Source organism: Canis lupus, chromosome 33, assembly GCF_048164855.1.
Source record: "Canis lupus baileyi chromosome 33, mCanLup2.hap1, whole genome shotgun sequence".
Taxonomy (NCBI): domain Eukaryota; kingdom Metazoa; phylum Chordata; class Mammalia; order Carnivora; family Canidae; genus Canis; species Canis lupus.
The window spans coordinates 20,685,511-20,707,993 of NC_132870.1; the positions used below are offsets into that span (position 1 = coordinate 20,685,511).

At 32.7% G+C, this 22,483-nt stretch overlaps 1 protein-coding gene across 20 annotated transcripts in view; it reads left to right on the forward strand.

The window, feature by feature from the left end:
- Positions 1-22,483, forward strand: part of RAP1GDS1 (Rap1 GTPase-GDP dissociation stimulator 1) — a 164,653-nt gene that overhangs the window by 90,628 nt on the left and 51,542 nt on the right. For 16 of the 20 annotated variants that reach the window (XR_012023355.1, XR_012023360.1, XR_012023359.1 and 13 more), the window contains exon 5: positions 9,815-9,961. The exons of the other annotated variants lie outside the window; for them this stretch is intronic. Coding sequence is in view for 4 of the 16 variants with exons in the window: in XM_072810539.1 (XP_072666640.1) it covers positions 9,815-9,961 (147 nt within the window). In the remaining 12 variants the exon portion in view is untranslated. The remainder of the gene's footprint in view (positions 1-9,814; positions 9,962-22,483) is intronic. 20 annotated transcript variants of the gene reach the window in all.

Sequence of the window (22,483 nt, forward strand, 5' to 3'; positions counted from 1 at the left end):
ATGTGTCTTTGCCTGGGTGGGTTGCCCACTCCCCCGCCCCCACCTCATCACCGCCAGGTACCTGGGCTCAGTGTAAGCAATTTGCCCTATGATGTCTTTGTTCCCTGGAGACTGAGCCTCTCTTGAGTGTGAAAATAAAAAATAAATAAAAATGGCAGCAGGCATACCCTCCAGCCCCAGAGCCAAGAGCTCCCAGAATGTACCAAACTGCAGACTCTTTGTGCCCACTGGCTCAGATCCTCCTAGGGGCAGGCATTAGGGCACTGATTTGTACAAATTGAAGGGCATCAGGGGGCTAGAAAGCTTTCACCAACTTGTGGGCTCACTGGCTCTGCCCCTCCCAGAGGTATCAGAGGATAGCCTGCCTCTATCCACTGCTGGGCCCTAGCTGGGGCGGAGGAGAACCTTCATCTCATGTAGTGCGTACCTGCTCCACCTTTCCCAGATGCTAGCAGAGGGTTGCTGCATTCCAGTCCTTTGTAGGGACCCAGAGCTGACAATGGTCCCCTGATCCGACCATGGTTTATGGCACAAGTTGAGCTTTCTCCCAGGCTCACTGAACTAAATCTGTTTCCTGCTCTAATGCTTGGGAACTTTGCTGGTTCAGGCACCCCTGTTCTTTCTGTGCCTCCAGGAATATTGAGATCTTACTGCCCCTTCTGTGATTCTGTCCTATTTCACTACTGAGCACTTGTCAGTCAGGGAAGACTCTCTCAGGAGCAGATTTCTAAAGGTCCTGATTATGTGTCCCAAGGCTGTACTACTTTCCTGCAGCCTGCTTACAAAGGCTCCCTCCTGTCTCTGCCCCCTGTTTATCTTCCAGTATATCCCCTCCGTTTCTCTTCTTCCCACTCCTACCTTGCAAGAAGCAATCACTTTTCTATTTGTAGAGTTCCAGCTGTTCCTTCTTTACATCTTGGGTTAAATTAATAAGTGTTCAGGATAGTTTGAAAGTTACCTAGCTAAATTTGAGGAACCAGATGAAACAAGGACCCCTACTTGTCTGCCATCTTGCCTCCCCCCCCCCTTTTTTATACATCTCTTAATTTTTTTTATTGAGTGTTGGGCATTGTATATAGAGAAATAGTAGATACTGAAATTAACAGTATTTAATCCTGAAGAATAAGCACACTTCCTTTTGTTTCAGGCAATTAGTATAGGGTAGAGATCCAGCCAGTCTAGTCAGAAGTTGAGCTGGGTTCACATTTTACAATTGCTAAATTTACTTCAGTGCAGTAGTCTTCAAACTCTTAGCAATGGGCTCCTCTTCCCACATGCTTAGAGTAGGGATGCTTAGTGTTCTTGCTTTCTCTTCAGCCTTTAACCATCTATGCATGCCTATAGGTGGTATACATATACCGTATGTGGTATGCACATACCACAAAGGGGTTCCCTCCATATTCCTATTCCTCTTCCAACAGTAGACTATGTTCACAAGCACCATAAAAAGCCTCCATCACTGTTACTGTTAGTCCACAGAGTAAAAACCCATTTCTAAGCATTTTGATGGTAAGTGGGAAAAAAAATTCAAGGACAATAGATAAAGTAATGAAGAAATGCTAATTTTCCTTTGATTGTGCCTGTGTTACAGTTTGCACATGTATACCGTTAATTAACTAATTAAATCCTATACTAATTATACTTGAGATATATTATTGTTAGTGATCTGAAAACCATAATTTCTATGAAATTTATAAAATTTGAATATGTAGTTAAGGCTCATTTTAAATGTCAAATACTTTTTTTTTCTTAGTATGAAGCTTGAATATTCCACATTGTTTATGTGGAGAATTATGAGTTTCCTAGGAATGTTATAATAAAATGCCAAAACTGCCCATTCGATCCCAGAACTCCAGGATCATTATTGTTTTAATGGCTTAAAACAATAGAAATTTATTGCTTTTTAGTTGTGGAGGTTATAAGTCCAAAATCAGGGTGTCAGCAGGGCTATACTCCCTCTGAAATTTGTATGCAGAGAGGCCTTTTTTTGCCTTTCCGAGCTTCTGAGGTCCTCAGGGGTTATTTGGCTTGTGACAGTAATCTCCAATCTCTTTTTCTGTCTTTACATGCTGTCTTTTTGCCTTTATGTTTTTATTTTTTCACATGGCATTCTCTCTGCATCTCTTTCCTCTTAAAAGGATATTAGCTATATTGCATTAAGGACCCACCCTATTCTTATCTTTTCTATTCATATTTGCAGTGACCCTGTTTCCAAACAGGTCACATTCTGATGTACTATGGGTTAGGACTTGAACATATATTTTGGGGGAACACAGTTTAACCCATAATAAGCAAGAATAACGTGTTTCAAAAGCACACTCCTAAATCAGTAACATTATCTCAAACAGATAAAGATACTAAACTACTAAATTTGAAAGGCAAGCTAAGAATACACTTAGGAGTAACTCTGTGTAGTCAACTTATTTTAACTTTCTAGGAATTTTTATATTTGATTTCTTTTCTTCTTTTTTTTTTTTTTTTAAAGATTTTATTTATTTATTCATAGAGACACAGCTACAGAGAGAGGCAAAGACACAGGCAGAGGGAGAAGCAGGCTCCATGCAGGGAGCCCGATGTGGGACTCGATCCTGGGGTCTCCAGGATCACGCCCTGGGCTGCAGGCGGCGCTAAACCGCTGCGCCACTGGGGCTGCCCTGATTTCTTTTCAATTCAAGTAAACTTGAAAAAAAGCAACAACCTTTTAAAAATTACATTTAATTTAAATGTAAAATGTTAAATGTTAAATGTAAATCATTTAAAATATTTTTTTAATCATTTAAAATATTAATGAACTGTCCCATTTGCTGCTTATTTGGAGCATTGTTTATATAGAATTCTGGCAAAATTAGGCAATTCAATCATTTCCTTACTTAGTAATAGGATAGTTTGGGGACTTTAATAATATTGTTCATTTTGCTTTCTAAGACACCTGAATTTCATAACACATGTGGCTGACATTCACTGAAAACTAGTGGACTTTTTGAAGTTTAAAATCTAGTCTCTAGTTATAGTTTGGTTTTGACTAAAAAGACTCAGAGTAGTATTTATGTCTCTATATTTAAGAGTTTAATTAATGTTGCCTATTATTTTAAAATCCTTGCTCAGAATAATTTACATGTGTTCAGATTCTATTATAATGAAATATTTGTTCTTAGAATTTAAGAAGTGGCATAGCAGTGGTTCTGAACAAAAGAAACGTGGAACTTCATTAAAATAAATTTTTTTGTGGCACCTTTGTAATGCTATTGCTTTTTGCAAACTAACACTAGTAAGGACTTAAATTATAATTGTTTTGACTGTAAGCACCTACTCTGAATCACCTTTGTGTTCACTAAGAAAGAGCACTTAAAAAGTTATTATTATTTCTAAGCAGTATATTTTTTCAGAACTCAGCAGGGAAAAAGCAGGTCTCAGCTTTCCAGCTTAAATTGTAAAAAAAAATGTTTGATTTATTTGCCATAAGTCTTTTTAAAAAAAAATATTTTATTTATTTATTCATGAGAGACAGAGAGAAGGCCAGAGACATAGGCAGAGGGAGAAGCAGGTTCCTTGCAGGGAGCCCGAATGGGATTCAATCCTGGAACTCTGGGATCACGCCCTGAGCCAAAGACAGACGCTCAACCTCTGAGCCATCCAGGGGTCTGTACCATAAGTCTATAGTTTCTAGATAGTTACTTGGGGAAAATAAAAATAAGTGCGTGAATTATGATTAATGATTGGGAAGTTAAAATAGGAAGATTTGAGGGTTTTTTTTTTTAATGTTTTAAAGAACAAAACCAAACACGGCATATACTAGTACTTCCTGTGTGCACAACAGATAAGAAATAGAAGTTGAAGTAGAAATGAATAAGAGTGTCAGACCCAGAGATGCCTGGGTGGCTCAGCAGTTGAGTGTCTGCCTTTGGCTCAAGGCGTGATCCTGGGGTCTGGAACTTGAGTCCTACATTGGGCTTCCCGGTGAGGAGCCTGCTTCTCCCTCTGCCTGTGTCTTTGCCTCTCTCTCTCTGTCTCTCATGAATAAATAAATAAAATCTTAAAAAAAAATAGAGTGTCAGAGCTAAAAAGTGGCTCAGCAGTCTTCTATTCCTGCTTCCACCTTTTTCAGAGCAGGAAACATATCAACAGAGGTTAAGAGCCTTTCTTATGGTCAAACTTAACAATACTTACATCATGGAAACCTTATTATAGTTACTTTATAAGTCATTACTTCAGTGATGTTACAGTTTTTCTAATATTAAAAACTTTGACTTTACCTTATTGAAATTCTTAAGTTAACATTTCAAATTTTAGGTAAAAAAGAAACCAGATTCCCACTCTCAATAACCAGGACTAGTCCTAGGATATCATTATTAAATGTTCTTTGCATTCAGCTCCTCTGTGACCTTAGCTATGGCATGTCTACAGCTTTCTTTACTTGAAGAGTAAAAGTTTTACCTTATATTGAAAATAAATCCCTATTTTCTTACCCTTACTTAGCTATAAGGAGCTTAAATTACAACAGGGGATACTAAAAGTGTTTGGAAAACGACACATATGCTCTTAGATCTAATAGCAGAGAGGGTGAAAAACTGAGGAAGATTGTGTTTGTTGTTTTCTGTTTTCTCTGTGGAGCAGGAAGTATGGTTTCTGTTAAGAATGCACATGTTGAGAAAGAGAGGGGCTTTAGAAAGTTGTGACTGGATGGGTCCTCAAGGGTGATGTGACAGGGAAATGTGAAAAGATGTTCACAGTTTGAGACTTTGTCCAATGCTTATGAGGCTTATAATTGTCAAAGTTTAAGAAAATATTGTGTAATTTGTTCATTTTTTGTGATGTTTCTAAATATTGTTATTAAAAGCACATTCTCTAGGAGTTTTAGAAATGTTTCACCCTCAAAATGGATCTTAATGAATGGATTAGTGACTATAAATTTTGATACAAGTGTGAAACTTGTGTTATTTTACTGTGCCTCTTCAAGCTTTAAACCAATTTTATGTGGCATAGATTTTATCTATCAACTGCTCTCTGTTTAGTGTGGCTTTTGAACAGCTGTTGTGGTATATAGGTTAGTCTTAATATTTGGTACTCTAAAAAGATTTTTTTTTTAACCAAAGATACCAAAGAACTTTTCAGAAATCTCCAAAACTAGATTCTCAGTCAATACTAGACAGTGCTGTTGTCTTAATGAAATAAAGGGCAAAAGTATTTCATTATATCTTTTTTTGTGTTTTTAATGAGGAAAGGTTGATTTAGAATTCAGATTTCCCAAGTTTTAATCCAGAATGCTGATATTTAATCATCATGATGTCTTTAAGCAAAGCCTGAGTTGAAAAAAGGGAAAAAGAAATAAGGTCTATAATTTATCTTCTTAATTCATTTACCATAATATTATCTCTAAAGTACATTTACAATATAAGTCATTTGTTTTTATCTGCTCCATGCCTTAGTTTTCATTTTTGCTGTCAGTAACCTTAAGAAGCCTTTATAGCTTTATGTTCTGTTCCCACTTTTAATTATACCAAACACTCTAGCACTTACTGTAGTGTGTGTGCAGCCTATGATCAGCCAGCATTGTTAATTAACACTTGCAGATCATTATATGCAGAACACTTTTATAGAAAACAGAGTGGGAGGTGGTGCACAAATCCATGACCCTTCAGAATGTTAAAGATGAACTCTTTACGCTACAATTTCTTTGAAAACATATAAAATGATTTAACAGTATCTCCATACATACATACTTTTCTTGTGTTTCTCAATATTGATTTGTAACAAAATTTAGATATGAGTTGATTTGTTGATCAGCTCTTACTGTTTCTCTCATGTCATCATTTTCTGAGGTGTGCATCATAGTCATCACCACAGTAACCATTCCTGATATCAAAAAGGATTATTTCTTCTGGTAGGAAGTAAGTTTGAGCAGATGGTTGCATAAGGGACCAAGATCTGTTGTTATACAAATAATTAGAGGATGGGAGGAAACTAATATCAATAATGTATGTAGGATAATTTTTAAAATAGATTTTTAAATTTGTATTTCATACAGAGAATTTCTGAGAAGAAATATGAAAAAGGTGATATTTAAATTACAAAAGTGGAAGCAGCATGAAAATCATAGACTTTTAAATTATGAAAAAATAATAATAATTTTAGGGCACCTGGGTGGCTCAGTGGTTGAGTGTCTGCCTTTGGCTCAGGTCAGAATCCCAGGGTCCTGGGATCAAGTCCTACATCAGGCTCCCAGCTAGGAGCCTCCTTCTCCCTCTGCCTATATTTCTGCCTCTCTCTCTGTGTGTCTCTCATGAATAAATAAATAGAATCTTTAAAACAATTTTAGATAACATTTGCTATTGCAGATTATAGGCTTCTTTTACATCCAGCACCATGCTGCCTCCTCAATTTTTCTCCTTAGTCTTTTCAAAGATTTGATCCTTCTACTCTTTTGGAAATCTGGTGATGATAGAAATCTAAAGACAACATATTTGCTGATGTTATTATAAGGCTTTTCCATAAAGCATGAATATAAGAAAGTTCCAGAATTGTACCTATCTAGTCATATTATTATTACATAGGCTTAAATGGCACTTTCTACTAACTACTTATCAGTCTTTCCATTTTTTTGTTTCAAATTCTAACAGTTATGGATTTCAGCATTTATCTGCTTCTTTCTCTCCTTTCCTCCTTGAACTGTTATGGGTTTTGTTGTTTGTTTGTTTGTTTTTTTCATGTACATGCTGTATACATGATACTAAATTTATTGCCTTATTAAATGTACAAAAAGGTGGATGGTCAACAAAGATCAGCTTTTTTATATTCTGGAATAGGTTCAGCCTTACCTATCAGATTGCCTAAACTTTAAAAATCATATAATACCCCAGACACCTGGGTGGTTCAGCGGTTGAGTGTCTGCCTTCGGCTCAGGGCATGATCCTGGGATCCAGGATCAAGTCCCACATCGGGCTCTTTTTGGGAAGCCTGCTTCTCCCTCTGCTTGTATCTCTGCCTCTCTCTCTCTGTGTCTCTCATGAATAAATAAATAAAATCTTTAAAAAAATCATATAATACCCAAGTAGAAATGGAGGGGTGATACAGTTGGAATGCATATGCTCCTGGAGGGAATATACACTCGCATTAGGAACCTGTTTGTCATTACGGAGAAAGTAAAAGGTACATAAATCAGTGAACCAACAGTATCATCTATTCTTTATAAAGAATAGCCCAAACCTAGGAACAGCCCAGGTAACACTCATCAAAAGAATAGGCAAATAATTGTGATGTGTTCATTTGATGAGTATTATACAACAGGAAGCATATAATAGAATGAATTTCACAAACAACGTTCAGTATAAGAAGATAGGCACAAAGGAATAAATATAACATGATTCCATTCAAATACAGTTCAAAAACAAACAAGGCTATAAACTATTCTATAACCATCCTGGGTGTCTACTATGTACTGGGCATTTGTTGCCCACAACAGAGAAAGAGCCTATGGGGAAACACACAAATAAATCTGAAATGAGAATATATATATTTTAATGATTGTATTTAGTGGTTTAGTTTTATTCAGTATATATTCAATATGTATATTGAATATATATTTATAGTGAAATTAGAATATATATGTACTATAACACCTCACAATGATTGTATTTAGTGGTTTAGTTTTAGGTTCCTTCCTCAGCCATACTATATAACTTGTACCTGATATTAGAATAACAGCTTGGTAACCTTTTTGGTAACATTTTTTTCTCATTTGTGATACATAATAACCATGACATACAAGTTTTATTGCTTCCTGCTTTTGGCTACTGAAGAGTAATGGAAGTATACTATTTCTAGATTTATAGCTCTGCTCTTACCTACTGTGAAGAAATACCATAATTGTGCTGGAAGCTTCCTTCATATGACAAGTCATCATTAAAGAATGTAGCAGGGCCTAAAGAATTGATGGGCTGCACTTTCACTGGTGGCTGGATACCTCATAATTATGGAAAATTAAGATATAAATTATATTTGTAGAAGTGACAATGCTTCACAAGTCAGGAGTTATTTATTATGAGAAGATTTAAGAGTCAGCCTACATTTCAGGGATATGAAATTTTAGGATAAGGGACCTTTTATAAATTGTTTTTAAGTGAACCATAATAATACACATTTTAATATTGTAACATAAAGCTATAGAGCTACCTATGTTGTGGGAGAACAATTTATATGGACTTGTACAATGATAGATAATCAAATATGTATTGTAAATGATTTGTAAGATGCCCTTAAATATATACTCTTTCACTGGTTTTGGTAGAGTAATAGAATACAGCATTGTCATTTATTGCTTTGCATCTTTAGATTCTTTAAAATATATTAATAAAGTTATCTTTAACCTTATTTACCTGGATGACTTGACAGAAAAGGGTGGGGGCAGGTGTTGTGAAGGAAAGAACTGCATAAATATTCCTATAGTGAGGGTTAATATTTTTTTCATCTTAGAGATCTATTTTCAAAGTTATCAAACAAGTATTTGTGAGGACCTGCTATATAAGGGGTGTGTGTGTGTGTGTGTGTGTGTGTACATACAATAAGAACTAATATATATTGTTTCATTGTCTAATATGATTCAGCAACAATTATAAAGCTATGACCTTAGTTTCAGATCTCTTATTAGAAAAATGAAAATCTTTCATTTACTAACTTCATAGCTGTAATTTCCTTGTGAGCCATTTCTTTTACTGATTCTTTATACTATGTTTCTGTAGTTGCACTGTCTAGTATAGTGGCCACTAGCCAGATTTGGTTATTAAACAATTGTGAAATATGGCTATTCTGGATTAACATGTAACTGTAAGTGTAAAGTACACTGAGATTTCAAATATTTATCACAAAAGAAAAGACAATTTAAAATATTTCATTAATAAGTTGTATATCGACTGCCTGTTGGGATGATGTTTTATTGGATTTAATAAAATAGATTATTAAAATTAATTTTTACTTATTTTTATGTTTTTCATGTGGCTACTAGTAAATTTAAATCACGTATGTGGCTCATACTTATGGCTCTCATATTTCTTTTATATGAGGAAAGTCAAATTTAGAAAGACAGATACTCCTTCTTTCATCTCTTTTCATTCCTATATTCAGGGGTTAGAAAGTAGTCTAAAGCTCTTTACATATTCCAAGAGTTAATTGACATCTGTTCTATGTAATGTATTAATGTACATAACAGAAGGTATGTCTGACCATAATTTTGATCACTCTTTGTAACGTTGGTGTGTTCTAGAATGGAAGGAATAAGGAAAAATGAAAAACAAAATAGCAAGAATTGAGAAAAGGAACATGCTTATGGACTATAGAAATGCCATTAAAAAGACCCTTATTGTGATCTAGAATGACTCTGTGAGTCAGATTTTTTTTTTCATAATAACTAACTTTAAAAAACACTGATTGACATATTTAGTTGTTTCCAAGCTGAGAAAATTTCTATAAAATATTAGTTCTTGTTTTTTTCTCTTATGCAGAATTGTCATTTATGAAAGAGGAGGTGAAAATTTTCACATGTGATAGTCATACATTCCTAGGACACAGAGAAGTTCTTTAAGCTACTATAGATGCCAGTGAGAATAATCTTTTTTCTCTGAAAAAGTGATTGTCTCTTTTCCCCATCCCACAGCCATTTCCATGATTACTTGTTTTGTTTTGTTTTTCCAAAAAGACATATTTAATGCCCTGCCTAGGTTTATTTTCTACTTAAGGAATAACATTGTTGTTTTATATTTGAAATTGTAAGGTGGTACATTTCTTTTTTCTTTTATTTTTAATTTAACTCTTTGTTTTACAGATGAGGGCAGAAGTGCAGTTGACCAAGCAGGTGGTGCACAGATTGTAGTTGACCATTTAAGGTCACTGTGCAGTATAACAGATCCCGCCAATGAGAAGCTCTTGACTGTCTTTTGTGGCATGCTGATGAACTATAGCAATGAGAATGGTAAACAAAATTGAAAACTTGCTTTATCTCTGGGGGAAAATTAAAAATCATCATTATTATAGTACAGACCAAAAATATTTAGAAAAATTATAAATATTTCATAAGTGGCATATAAAATTAATAATTAGCCAACATTAAATACAGTGTTTCAAAAATATAAAATGTTCTAATTTATTAAATGGGACAAGTTTTTGAAGGGTTACTCATGTTAATTAATACCAAAAACAAAAACAACATAATGATATGGTTTAATATTTCTCACTATGAACATTTTAGAAATAAAAAGTATTAAAATATCTTCATGCTTATTACTTTATATTAATACCTATATTAAAGCTATAGGTGTAGCTTTAAAACATAAACACTATATAAGTAAAATCATTTTATCTATATATTAGATTTACTTATCAGAATAGAAAAAATCTTTTAATAAAATCTGGCATTAGAAAAATAAAATTCAGAGTAATTGCAGTTTCTGATTTTAGAAATTTAATAAATACTTGCCATCAGAAGTTTCTTTTCTCTGTAAAACCTTCTTAGAACGTAGCAACAAATGACATGTTAAAATTTTCAGATAACCTATATGGTTGTTAATTAAATGAACATAAAAACAGTGATGTGAAGTTTCACTATACTTTTAAATGGCACAAAAAATGTATCATCTTATATGAGTTATGGCATGAATCAAACACTCAAAAATTCTGATAGGTTTCTAGACTGTAACTCACATAAGGTCATTCTGTGGTTTGTTTTATAATGGCATCTTAAGCTGTAGTCTTTGACAGAGACACTTTATTTGCATATTGAACATGTAATAATATTCTTTCTTGTGTTCTAGAAACACATAGACCTTTAGGCGTATCTTTCATTTTTTGCTTTTGGTAGTCATAAATCCAAAAAAAATATTCTGAAAAATTAAAAATAAAGAAGATAAACATTAATGATAGTGGGTACTGACATTTGGCCTTGGTGTTAGTGACAACCACAAATGGTGAGGACTGTAGCCTTTGTCCCATTGAATGGGGAGAGCCACTACTCTCCTCTAGTTTATAGTTTCTATTTGACAGTTTGGCCAAATACTGCCATATCTTTTCATTTGGAGATGGTGTGGGGGGAAGGGGCAAATCTAGTTTTTCATATGATATCGGATTTTTAAATGTTGGATTACATGTGCTTTCTTTTGGCACCGTACAGGCTAAGCTAAACTTAGAATGTGTCTTCAGGTCATATCCTGTGTAGAGGATATGAGTATTAAACCTCTGAATTAGCATTTCTAAAAATAATAATAAATATTTTTTTATTTGTCAAATGGTCAGCCTATTAAACTCGAGCTAGTAACAAATGGTAGTCTTTCTAGGGTCAACTACCACTTTTTTTTTTTTTTTTTTTTTGCCTTGTGGTGGAACCATTTTTGAAGAGAAAATGAACAGGAGAAACAGAAATGAAACAGTCTGCATAATCTACAAAATGAATAGCTAGTTCCTAAATAATTGAAATTTAACCATAATACATATCTGAATTGCATTAAGAAATCATTGGCAAGTTGTTCATGTTCATGCTGCATCAGCTTCATTTGGGACATCTTGGACACCCCATCTTCATTGGGTGTTCATTTGGAACACCTGAGAAAGTGGGACGGGTGCTAAGTGGGAGAATGGTTTAGAAAGATAAATGAAAGAAACTAGCCATGAAGTTATTATGGCAGCTTTGGGTACAAAAGAATTAGTCTTGTTATGGATTTAAATTCATTGTATTTTGAGGAAACCATTGTTCAAAAATCTGAACAAAAGCATATCAAATGACCAAATGGTCTTTAAAAATATCACTAATTCTAATCCAAAGGAGACTGCAGTTTCCTTTGAGTCCCTATAGTAGGATATCACAATGTGTAGACGTGTATTGAGAAGGAAATTATTAACAAAATGCAGTCTGCAATTGAATTGCATAATATATTTCTTTCTTGAAGAGAAGACTTCTTTCCCTGGAGTGCAAGTATTCCCCCAAAATAACTTAGATAATTCAGAAACCTTGATGAACTTTTCTCAGAACATTATTGGAACAGAAGTGTTTTTGTTCCATTATTCCAAAACCTGCGATTTGATGAAGGTTTCAAAACTTATTAGATAAAATAGAAGTAAAGTTATCTTTAGTATTTTAAACAAACAGATGCCAAACATATTAACTGTCTTCTTTTGTCTGCTTGCATTTACATTTGTTTGTCATGGGGATCATAGTTTGTGAAGTGATTCTTTTTCTCCATAATACTCTTTAACTTAAATTATATTCTTTTTCATTTTGTTTAATTATTGCATATTTGTTATTCTGTTGATTACTTACTCTTTTCTTTAAAATGTGTGTTTAAAGACTTGTCTACTTAAATACTATTTATTTTTGCTAACTTCAGATCATTTGATATTGGTTGTGTACCCCTAAATGAGTCACTGAGGAAAAAAAAAAATAGAGCTTTGTGAAATTCAGGAAGCAGTTTTTATTAGCACTGGAAAATGAAGTTCCTTTTTTACATGTTTTTACTATTGAGTTTCACTACATAAGCCACTAGTACTAATGAGTAGAATAGTTGAGTGATAAATTATTACTCTACCAGAAAAATTAACTGTGTTCTTAGCCCCAGTAACTTAAGCCTTATTCATTGGGAATTATTACTTTAGCTTTACAGATAATTTTTTTAAAATATAAAGATAAGGAAGTGCTGAAAATGGTCACAAAGATCCATCAACATAGTTTCTTTGATAATATTTTCAGACTGTTTATTAGTCCTAAAAGTAAATTGACACCAAACTGAGACTTAAGATATCTTGATTCCTGTCCATCTGGGAGACAACTAACTGTGAGCATATCCATTTTTTAAATCCATTAAATAGGGAATAAAAAAAATTTCCTAACCAGATTATATATTGTGAAAATACGTATGTGGTAAAGGCATTTTTGAACCTTTTGATACTCAACGTTCTTGAATTTTAAAAATTTTGAACCAGCTCAGGACTGTACAGTTTTAAACTATGAGCTAGCTGGATATATTCTTTTGTTTTCTTGTTGGTGAGACAATTAAAATTTTTTATGGCCAGACTGGCAGTATGTAATATCTGAATAGAGAAAGTTATAATTGCTTAGCTAGAAAAGTTGTATCTGTAATATTATACAAGTAAAATCATGTTCAAAGAGAATAAGGCAAAACTTTTTTTTTTCAGTAAAAATCATTTAAAATTTATTCTTTTCGGAAAAATTATACCTGTTTTTTATATGGCAGAAAAGCACTCCAATTCTGTGGCTCTCCAAAATCACCTGAGTGATGGTTGTGGTTAGAGCAAAGCTTGTTGACAATTGGATATTCAGGGTGAGGAAATACGCTGAACTTCCTATATTGTCTTCATCTAGCTATTATCCTATCAATAAGAAACTGAGACCTATTATTATAGATACTTTTATCTCATTAGTTTCTTGGGTATCTTTTTTTCTAGCTTTGGTTACCCAATGTCAAAACATTCCAGTGAAGACTAAAAACTTCATTCAGATCTATTTTCAAACATAACACCATTTTAGCCTGTAGCAGAAGTTTGGAAAATATTTCTTGACTTCTGTATTTACTATTGTCTAAAATTTTTTTATTAACAAAATTATACTTAGAAGAAAAGTGGGCTTTTGGAATGTATTTAATTACTTTAGAAACATTATAAACTCTTGCCCACTATATTAATTGATATTCCCTATTCATGTTCATGGTAGTAGCAGAAAGTGGTGATGAAAACATCCTGATAATAGTGCCAAAAATTTTCTGTAGGTGATCCACAGACTTAAAAAATCTGCACATGTATACTTAAAAGTTGACTGCACCTTGAATGGAAACAAACCAGTAATCTAAAGCAAAGCACCAGAGTTATTTAACACCTTGTTTAGGTAGTCACTATTTTTATTATCTTACATGTAATATGTAATAACCATGATGACCATAATAAATATCTCTTGGAAAACTCTGTAATTGAGAACTTAATTTTTTCCCTAATATGCATATGCTAGAAACATAAAATACAGGGAAAAGCCTGTTACAATTCTTAAGAAAATTATCAGTGGCAAGCATTAAAGCTAGGACTAGTTGTTTCTTTTACATAAACTATGCCATAAGAGAGAGAAGTAGAAGAAATAAACATGTATCATGAAAGGAAAAGTCAGTTTCCTTTAAAATAATTAATGTAATGTACATAATTTATGACTGGCTTCTTCACGTAACCTATGTTATATATGTGATATATGTATATATATGATATCAGTTTGAGGAATATGGCATATATTGGATATATAGGATATCAGTTTGAGAATATGATATATGTGTATATATATCATAAAGATATATAAAGATATATATTTAAGTGTGTATATATATGATTTTTCAAATAGAGCTGATTTTTCTCTAATATCTTAATAACTCCCTGTTATAGAAAGATTAATTTCTATTTTTTTTTGCGGCTCCTAATGTCTTTCTGGTATACTTTTATGATAATTCTCACATTTATTTGCTGCATAGACTCATGATATGGTTGAAGGGAGGTCGTCTGTGTGGTTTAGGAAATGCAACTGAAATGTATGAGTATGTTATTGGAGTCTAACAACTGAATTTAAGTATTCAGCCCAGTACATAAATTCAGTTGTTTAAAACAGGCCTGTAAAGTATTTTCGCTCTAAGTTAAAGATTATTTAGTATGTAATTAATTTTAGCTCTTACCTTCATTTCAATCAATAACATCAATTTCACAATTTTAACCATACTATTTATCCTAGTGACTTCAGTCCAGTAATTTGGCTTACTTGACTTTTCTTCATACTTAAAATAGGAAGAATAGAAATTAATAAGGAATAATCCTGATTAAAAAGCACTTTGGCCTGAGTTACTTGTTTATTTTTATGTCTTGGTATTACTTGGTAAGTAATACAAATAATTTTGGTAAGAAAGAATACTTCCTAGATATTAGATGTTTAGAAAATGATTTGCCTTGCATAAGTGAGAAACTATTTCCACAACTTATTTACTATGGGTACAACTAATTAATAGTTATATATAATTCCTAAATACTAAAAAAAAAAAATTTGCCTAATTTTGAAGTAAAAAAATAAAACTATAAAATTTTATCTTTGTAATTTATTGTCTTTTTCCTCATAATTATATTAATTTTACAGTATACCATTTCAGTGTATTTTCTGTTCATTTTTTTTTTTCTGTTTATAAAGCTCTGGGAGATGTGCTTTTAAGTTTGCATCTTTTGAAGCCCAGTTTGTCAAATTCAAGTAGTCTAGTGTGTTAAACAAATTGTGTTAAAAGGCTTCTATTATGCAGTTGAGTTTTAAAAATACATTGTGTAATTCTTTATTTACTGTTTTCTCTCTGAAAAAAATTCTGAATTTTTACTGTGTGTCCAGCAGAGCATTTGAAATTACTCAACCAGATTGCACTCAAAGTTCTGCTACAAATGTCATTTTAAGCAATTGTTTCACTGAACAATCAAGCAGTTAGTAGTTCTGTCTCTCCTGCTAATTGGTCTATTAAATTTGACCTATTAGACTAGCTTAGCTTTTCATCATAATTTTCTAATCAATTACTATAATCTGTTACTTAATGGATAAGCTAAGAACTTGGTTTTTAGTAGAAGTGTACAAAATGCACATTTGATTTAATTCCACACGGTCAAGTAGTGGCATTAATATTTAGCTTTGACCATATTGGAATGCAAGAATCTGAATATTTTAATTCTAAAAATCTGAAGAATTTTTTATCACAAAAAAAGAAATACTTGTTATAGTGTTTTCATTAGTGATTTAAAGTTTGGCATTATTTTACAGAAATAATACTTTCTTGGCGTTTTCAGCTTCCTAGATTGTCCTATAATTATAATGGTGCATTTAGCATTGTGATGCTAAAAAGATAACAAATTTTAACTGAGGGCAGTTGAGTAACTAAATATGTTTGGGATTCCTCATTCTCTTAATATATTTTTTCTTTCTTCACTTTGTGTCTGGATTGAAGATGATTAATCATAGATGTTATTTAGTATTATTCACAAGATTTTCCTCATAGTAAAAATTCGAGGTGACAGAGTTGGCTTTCTGGTTTTAACTCATCCTCACAAGATAGAAAGAATTCCCAATTTGGACTTCTTTTTGAAGAATTCATGGTCTGACTGAAAACTAAGTAACTAAACATTAAAAACAGCTCCTAACATTTATTTTATGTTGTAAATTCTAAAGAGAATAGATAATCTGATTTCTAGTATTCTGCTTTGATTTAATTTTTACATTTGTATAGTTTTCACCATCATTAGTTATTGCCACATTTTAAATATTGCAATATAAACATACATTTACATTTCAGCTGACAGAATTTCAGTATATGAAGCACGTAGGGAGATTTTCTCTATACATGGAATGCTTTCCTCTATTTAAAGATGAATATTTATTTATTTATTTATTTATTTATTTATTTATAAGATTTTATTTATTTATTCATGAGAGACACAGAGAGAGAGAGAGGCAGAGACACAGGCAGAGGGAGAAGCAGGCCCCATGCTGGGAGCCCAACGTGGGACTTGATCCCAGGAACCTGGGATCACGCCCTGAGCCTAAGGCAGATGCTCAACTGCTGAACCACCCAAGGGTCCCTAAAGATGAATGTTTAGATAGTAACAGTAAACTGAAAGGTCAAGCCTTGTTTTTGTTACTTATGTTACTACACCAGTTGAAATGTCATGGTATCAGGCACATGATTATTGACTATGTACAGGATTGTAGGTGCCAGAAATGACATGGAAGTATTTGGTGTTTAGTCTCCCAAGAGCTAAGGCTAAAGCCAGAGATGAATAATGGATCTTGGCCACATATCAGTCCATCTTTAAAGTGGACTACTTAAAATAGCCATTTGGAGAGAAATTCAAGGCAGAGAAGTATTATATGTAAAATCATTTGTATAAAAATTAGTAATCCTATTTTGTAACTACAAGTAAAATTCAATAAAGACCAAACTGAAAAATAAATAAATAAATAAATAAATAAATAAATAAATAAATAAATAAAATAAAGACCAAACTGCCTATGTTTTATTAAACAAAAATATTTTAAGTAAATACTGTTGGAAAAATTGGAGATTTGTAAGAAATCAGAAATTTTTTGGTTATGTAGATGTGTGTTGCAAAAAAGTTCTGTGTAATTTTAAAATGGAAAAGCTTAATAATTTAATATTTTAAGCCAGTGAATCCTGTAAACAAAGAATTCTTGTTTTTAAACATATATGTTTGTAAGATATACATGTTGTGATGTAAATTAACCTGGCCTTCAGCTTAATTTGCTGTACAAAAATTTAGACTTGAATTTATATCTATTACGGATATGGACTTTCTCTCAGCAATGCAATTTGAGAGCAGAGACAAGATATATTTCTCCCACTAAGAGCTGCTTAAGCAACAGCTGGCAGTAGTCCTCTTAAAAGAAAACAAAGTTTTAATCTTTAAAAGACCAGTTACTTCTGACATGAAAGCCTAGAATTTCCTTTAATCAGAATAGACATATCTGCAGAAATTTCCTTTGCAGCAGTATTCATTATAACAAGAGTTGATCTGTAGTAGTAATTTAACCTGAAGTGAGCCCAGGAGAAAAGAAATACCTACTAGCTTAAGACATAATCACTCTAGGTGTCTTTGAATTGAGAAGAGTATATGGGTAGGTCTCTTAAGAATAATAAAACATTTTTCCTTTCTCTTGTGATTTTGCTTTGGGGTTTTGTTCTTCTGTTGTTTTACATTATACTTGTAATTTTGTCATTATATCTAGAACTTTTACAAAAGGGAGATTTTGCTGTTGTAGAGACTTTTATTTTCAGAACTAGAAAAAAAAATGTTTGAATTCTTTTCTATTTTTTATTTAACTGTTAGAAAGCAAGAATTGTGTAAATATATTGTCTTAAACCTCCAGTATTCTCAGTGGTAATGAATCTTGATTCTCTCTCTTTTTTTTGTTCATTGAAATTATTGTCTGTCATTGAAATGTATCACCTGGGGCTTAAATTATAGGGATAATCTAGGTAGAGAACATGTAAGGTATGGTTTGTTTAAAGAGGCCTTTTAAAATAATTGATTTGAAGTTAATTTTAAACACATGTAAATATTTTTACTTTTATATTCTCAATAGTAGGTTTAGAATAAAAGTTCTCCACTTTCCTGACCAATCAACAAAAATATTAAGTAATAAGTATTTGGAAACTGTACCTGCACATGTGTATGCATAGAGTTTTTAACCACAAATCACCCTCTTAGTAGCAGTAAAGTCCATTTACTTTTCACTATTTAATTCACTAAAACTTGTTTACATTTCTGTTTACTGTTTTACATCATTTTAAATTTTTGGAAGTATATATATGCCATTTGTCCAGGGCAATATTCTTTAGTCTCTATTATGCCCAAATAGTTTTTATTCAATTTGTATTATAATTCTTCATCAAGATTGATATTTGCTTGTGTTTGTTGTTTCAACTGTATATGATTCACTTAATTGTAGATTTTTTTTATTCAAGCCTGTAAATAGGAGTATTATACTGTCTATACTATGAATAGTATACATACCATATACACATATTAATGTAGAGACTATATATTTTGAATTGTGTATTTTTTATTTACTCATAGTTTCATCAGTAAGTCCTATTTACTGATAAGGTTAATAATCTTATTGTCTCTAAGGGCCTTTTCTTATGAATAAGGTAAACATTTATTGCAGTCTTCTTAAGAAACTTATTCTTTATAGTAATTGATCAACATAACTTCTTCAGTTGAGTTTCTGGGATTCTTTTCTGGACCTATAATCTATCTATACCAATGTTTTAAACATTAAACTTAAAACTCAGGGGGAAAAAGGTTCTTCAACTTAAGATCTTCTCTCCAGATCTCCATTCTTTGGAGTTTCCATGAGTGTGACCTGAAGAACTTGGAACCATTGAAATTCAAATGTAGGTAGGTAAGTGTTCACACCAGCGCATGCGTTGATTGCCTTATATCTCTTTGTATATGCATCTGTATTGCACCCCCTCAGTGCCTTTCTTCCTCTTCCTCCCCATAGATCATGTAGGGCCTGTGTCATCTTGGTATTTTGTAATTCTGTATTTTGGTCAGTATTTGTCTGTGATGTGTGTCAGGAGCAATCTTTAAAAGTCTTCAGACATTTATGACATTGTGCTGTCTAAAGACTGTCTTTCACACATAAGTGTTTGCTGTGTATGAGCCTGGGTTGCATTTTGTGAATTGTGTTTGTTGAGTTCTGATAAACATTCCCCTGGAGTTGCTGGTATTCATTGAAGGATGCAAAAATTCTCAGTCTTGCACCGTTTCACTTTTTCAATTTTAGGGAGTGTGAACTATTTCTGGTTCTAAGAATATCTTCCAGTTAATATTCTTATTTAAAAATCATATTCTTGATACCATTCATAATAACATGAGTATCACCTACTGTCCTTTGAAGTTCGTTCACAAGCTTTCTTTGGGCAATAAGAAAATGATTAAACTTAATAATTTACTTCTAGCAATAAGAATTAATACCAACTTATTCCACACAAAGAGGAGGATCCCTACTTAACCCCACCTGTCAAAAAAAAAAAAAAACTACTGATAACATACCAAGCTGTAACTGAAATAGGCAAACAGGCCCAATAATGGAATATTCCCCTAGGCTTAAATAGAGTTTCTACCCAAATAAGCAAAATAAAATGTTCAGGTGCTTAATGTAATTTTGCTCAAAATACCTGAACACCAAAATTTAGGATTCCTACCATGCTTTTAATTTTTATTTCTTTTCCTGTTACCTCATCTGCCATCTGCCAAGCACATCATTGAATTTCAAAATCTCTATTCCATGTTCTGTTTTGTTTTGTTTGCCATCTCGTATAAAAGTTAGGTAATCCTTTGGCAGTGGTTCTTAAACTTTTGGTCTCAGGACTCTTTTAGACTTAAAAATTGCTGAAGACTCTCTAAAATTTTTGCTTATAAATATGAGCTATAAAAAATATGGGCTGTATCTATCAGTATTTTGCACATTAGAAATTAGAGACAATATTAAAAATTATTTGATATTGCATTTTAAAATAATAACTCACATTACCACATATCTTTATGAAAAATAACTTTTCAAAATTAAAAATATTGCTCAGGTGCCTGATTGGTTCAGTCTGTAGAGCATGTGACTCTTGATTCTCAGGGTCTTGAGTTCAAGCCCCACGTTGGGTGTGGAACCTACTTAAAAAAATATTGCAAAATTTAAAAAAATTACTGAGAATAGCATTTATTTTACTGTGAATGTGTGATAGGGAGGAATATGTTGATCACCAGCACAGTATGGTGCCGCTGACTGGGTTCATAATAAAGCCCCAGCAGCTTTACCCACCACTGTTTTTGCACCATTGTGTAAATGACAGTACACTGAAAAAGGCATATAAAATCTTGGTATTTTTATGAAAGTAATTTTTATTTTTGTGATCCTCTGAAAGGGTTTTGGGGACCCCATTTTGAGAACCATTTGTTCTAGGATGCCTGCTTATCTTGAAATGAAAATTTGTATCAGTCTGTTTAAGTGAAGTTTTTTCCTTATCTGGGCCTTCATTATCCATAGAGAATGACTTGCCTGCAATTGGTATGAACAGACCTTAGAGTTATTTGAGTATAATTTTTGTTTTAGTTAGCCTCATAGAAATGAATATAAAAGAAAGCACTCAGGTGATCAAAAATGAGTATGTCCATTGGATGACTATATAATTTTTCTCTACTTGTGTGTGGTTTGTGTGTTGTATGTGAGTATACAATTAATTTGGCTCCTGGGTATCTTTAAAACATATTTTCCCGAAGCAAAGTGATTTTCATGAATTAGGGTGATTTACACCAGATGCCACTGAGCTATACTTCTTTCTCTCCTGATCTACCACAATTTCAAATATTACATGCTTCAATTTTTATGTGAAAGATTTTATGAAACTATGCAACATTTCCTAATTTTTTTGTCCCTCATTTCCCTTGAACCAAAATTCATGATACCTTAAAAGCAGTCCAGGAAAGTGGTAGAGATATCTGCCAAGTTAGGAGAATATGAAGAACATCATCTTCTAAATGGTATTCTCCTATTATCTCCTTCATAAAATTTGCTATTTATCTGATGTCCCTGGACTGTTGGATTTTTATAGTTTGTACCAACAGTACTGAGGGGGTGTGTGATGCTTACGTATATGCAGACATATAGTGGAGTTTGACTCACACTCAATGCATGCGCTAGTGCTCACGCTTACATACCTGAAATTTAATGATTCAACAGCTCTGCAATATTTGAAGAGGTAGTCAAAATGAGTAAATAAAGTTAAAAATACTGCTAAAGAATAAAGATCTGCAAAGGTGATCCAGTAATAAGGAATATACTGGTAAGTAATTAAAATAATTTCTGACTTGGAAAGCTTATTGGTGCATGATCGTTACAAATACTATAACCATAATACAAGTATTCTGCCGATATAACACAGCACTATTCCTTATAACATAAGTAATTTGCTTATGAAATAATATAAATACTGTGAATCATTCAATTGCTGAATTGTATAGTAAGAAAAAATAAAATTTAACATTAAAAGCATAAGAACAAATCATTTAGTTGAATATATTCTTTTATTTCTGTCTCCTTTTAGAAAGGTTTCATAATTCCATTGCAGAATTTGAAGTTGTTGTAGACTATTTGAATGCTAAACATAAACTTCCTTTTTCTCAGGCCTGTTTTCTTGTTTTGGTAATAGGCCCCCCCACAACTGAACCAAATAGTATGCATAATTATCCACAGATCAGTTTTCAGGGTGATAAGCCTCTGTTGGCTAGCCCTTCATACTTTACTCTAGAAGCAGGCAAAATTGACTACAAAAACTGCCAGGCATATAATCAACTGGAATGTGAGGCAGCTCAATGTGCCTTCTTGCTCTTATCTGATAATCACCCAACTACCTCCTTATCTATTGGTTAAGAACTAGAAAGAGTGATGAAAGGATTAGTAGGTAAACTGTCAAGGTATGCAGTGCTCTAAGGAAAATGTGTTTGTAATAAACCTGACTTTTATCTTTAGATTTCCAATAGGTAACTTAAAAAAGAATTTGGAGAAAATTATTAGCTTGAAAATGGCATATAATTTTTAAAAGAAACAATTTTAAAAGCATTCCTGTTTTTTTGAATGAAACAGTTAATAGTAATAGTGTTTTGCATTGGCATGTGAGTGTTTATATCTTAGCTTATTCTAGGCAGTATTTTTGATTTTCACTTGGTTTGTTTACCTTCAGCTTTGCTACAGGTATTCTATCATAATTGTTCATGAAGAACCATTGTGGATATCCAAGGCCTGTTACTTTAAAACTGATTAGTTTCTTAGAAAATGAAGGCAAGCAATGATGACAAAGCATATTGACCTCATTGTCTTTACCTCTCAAGCCAAATTTTCCTCTTTATTAAGATGCTT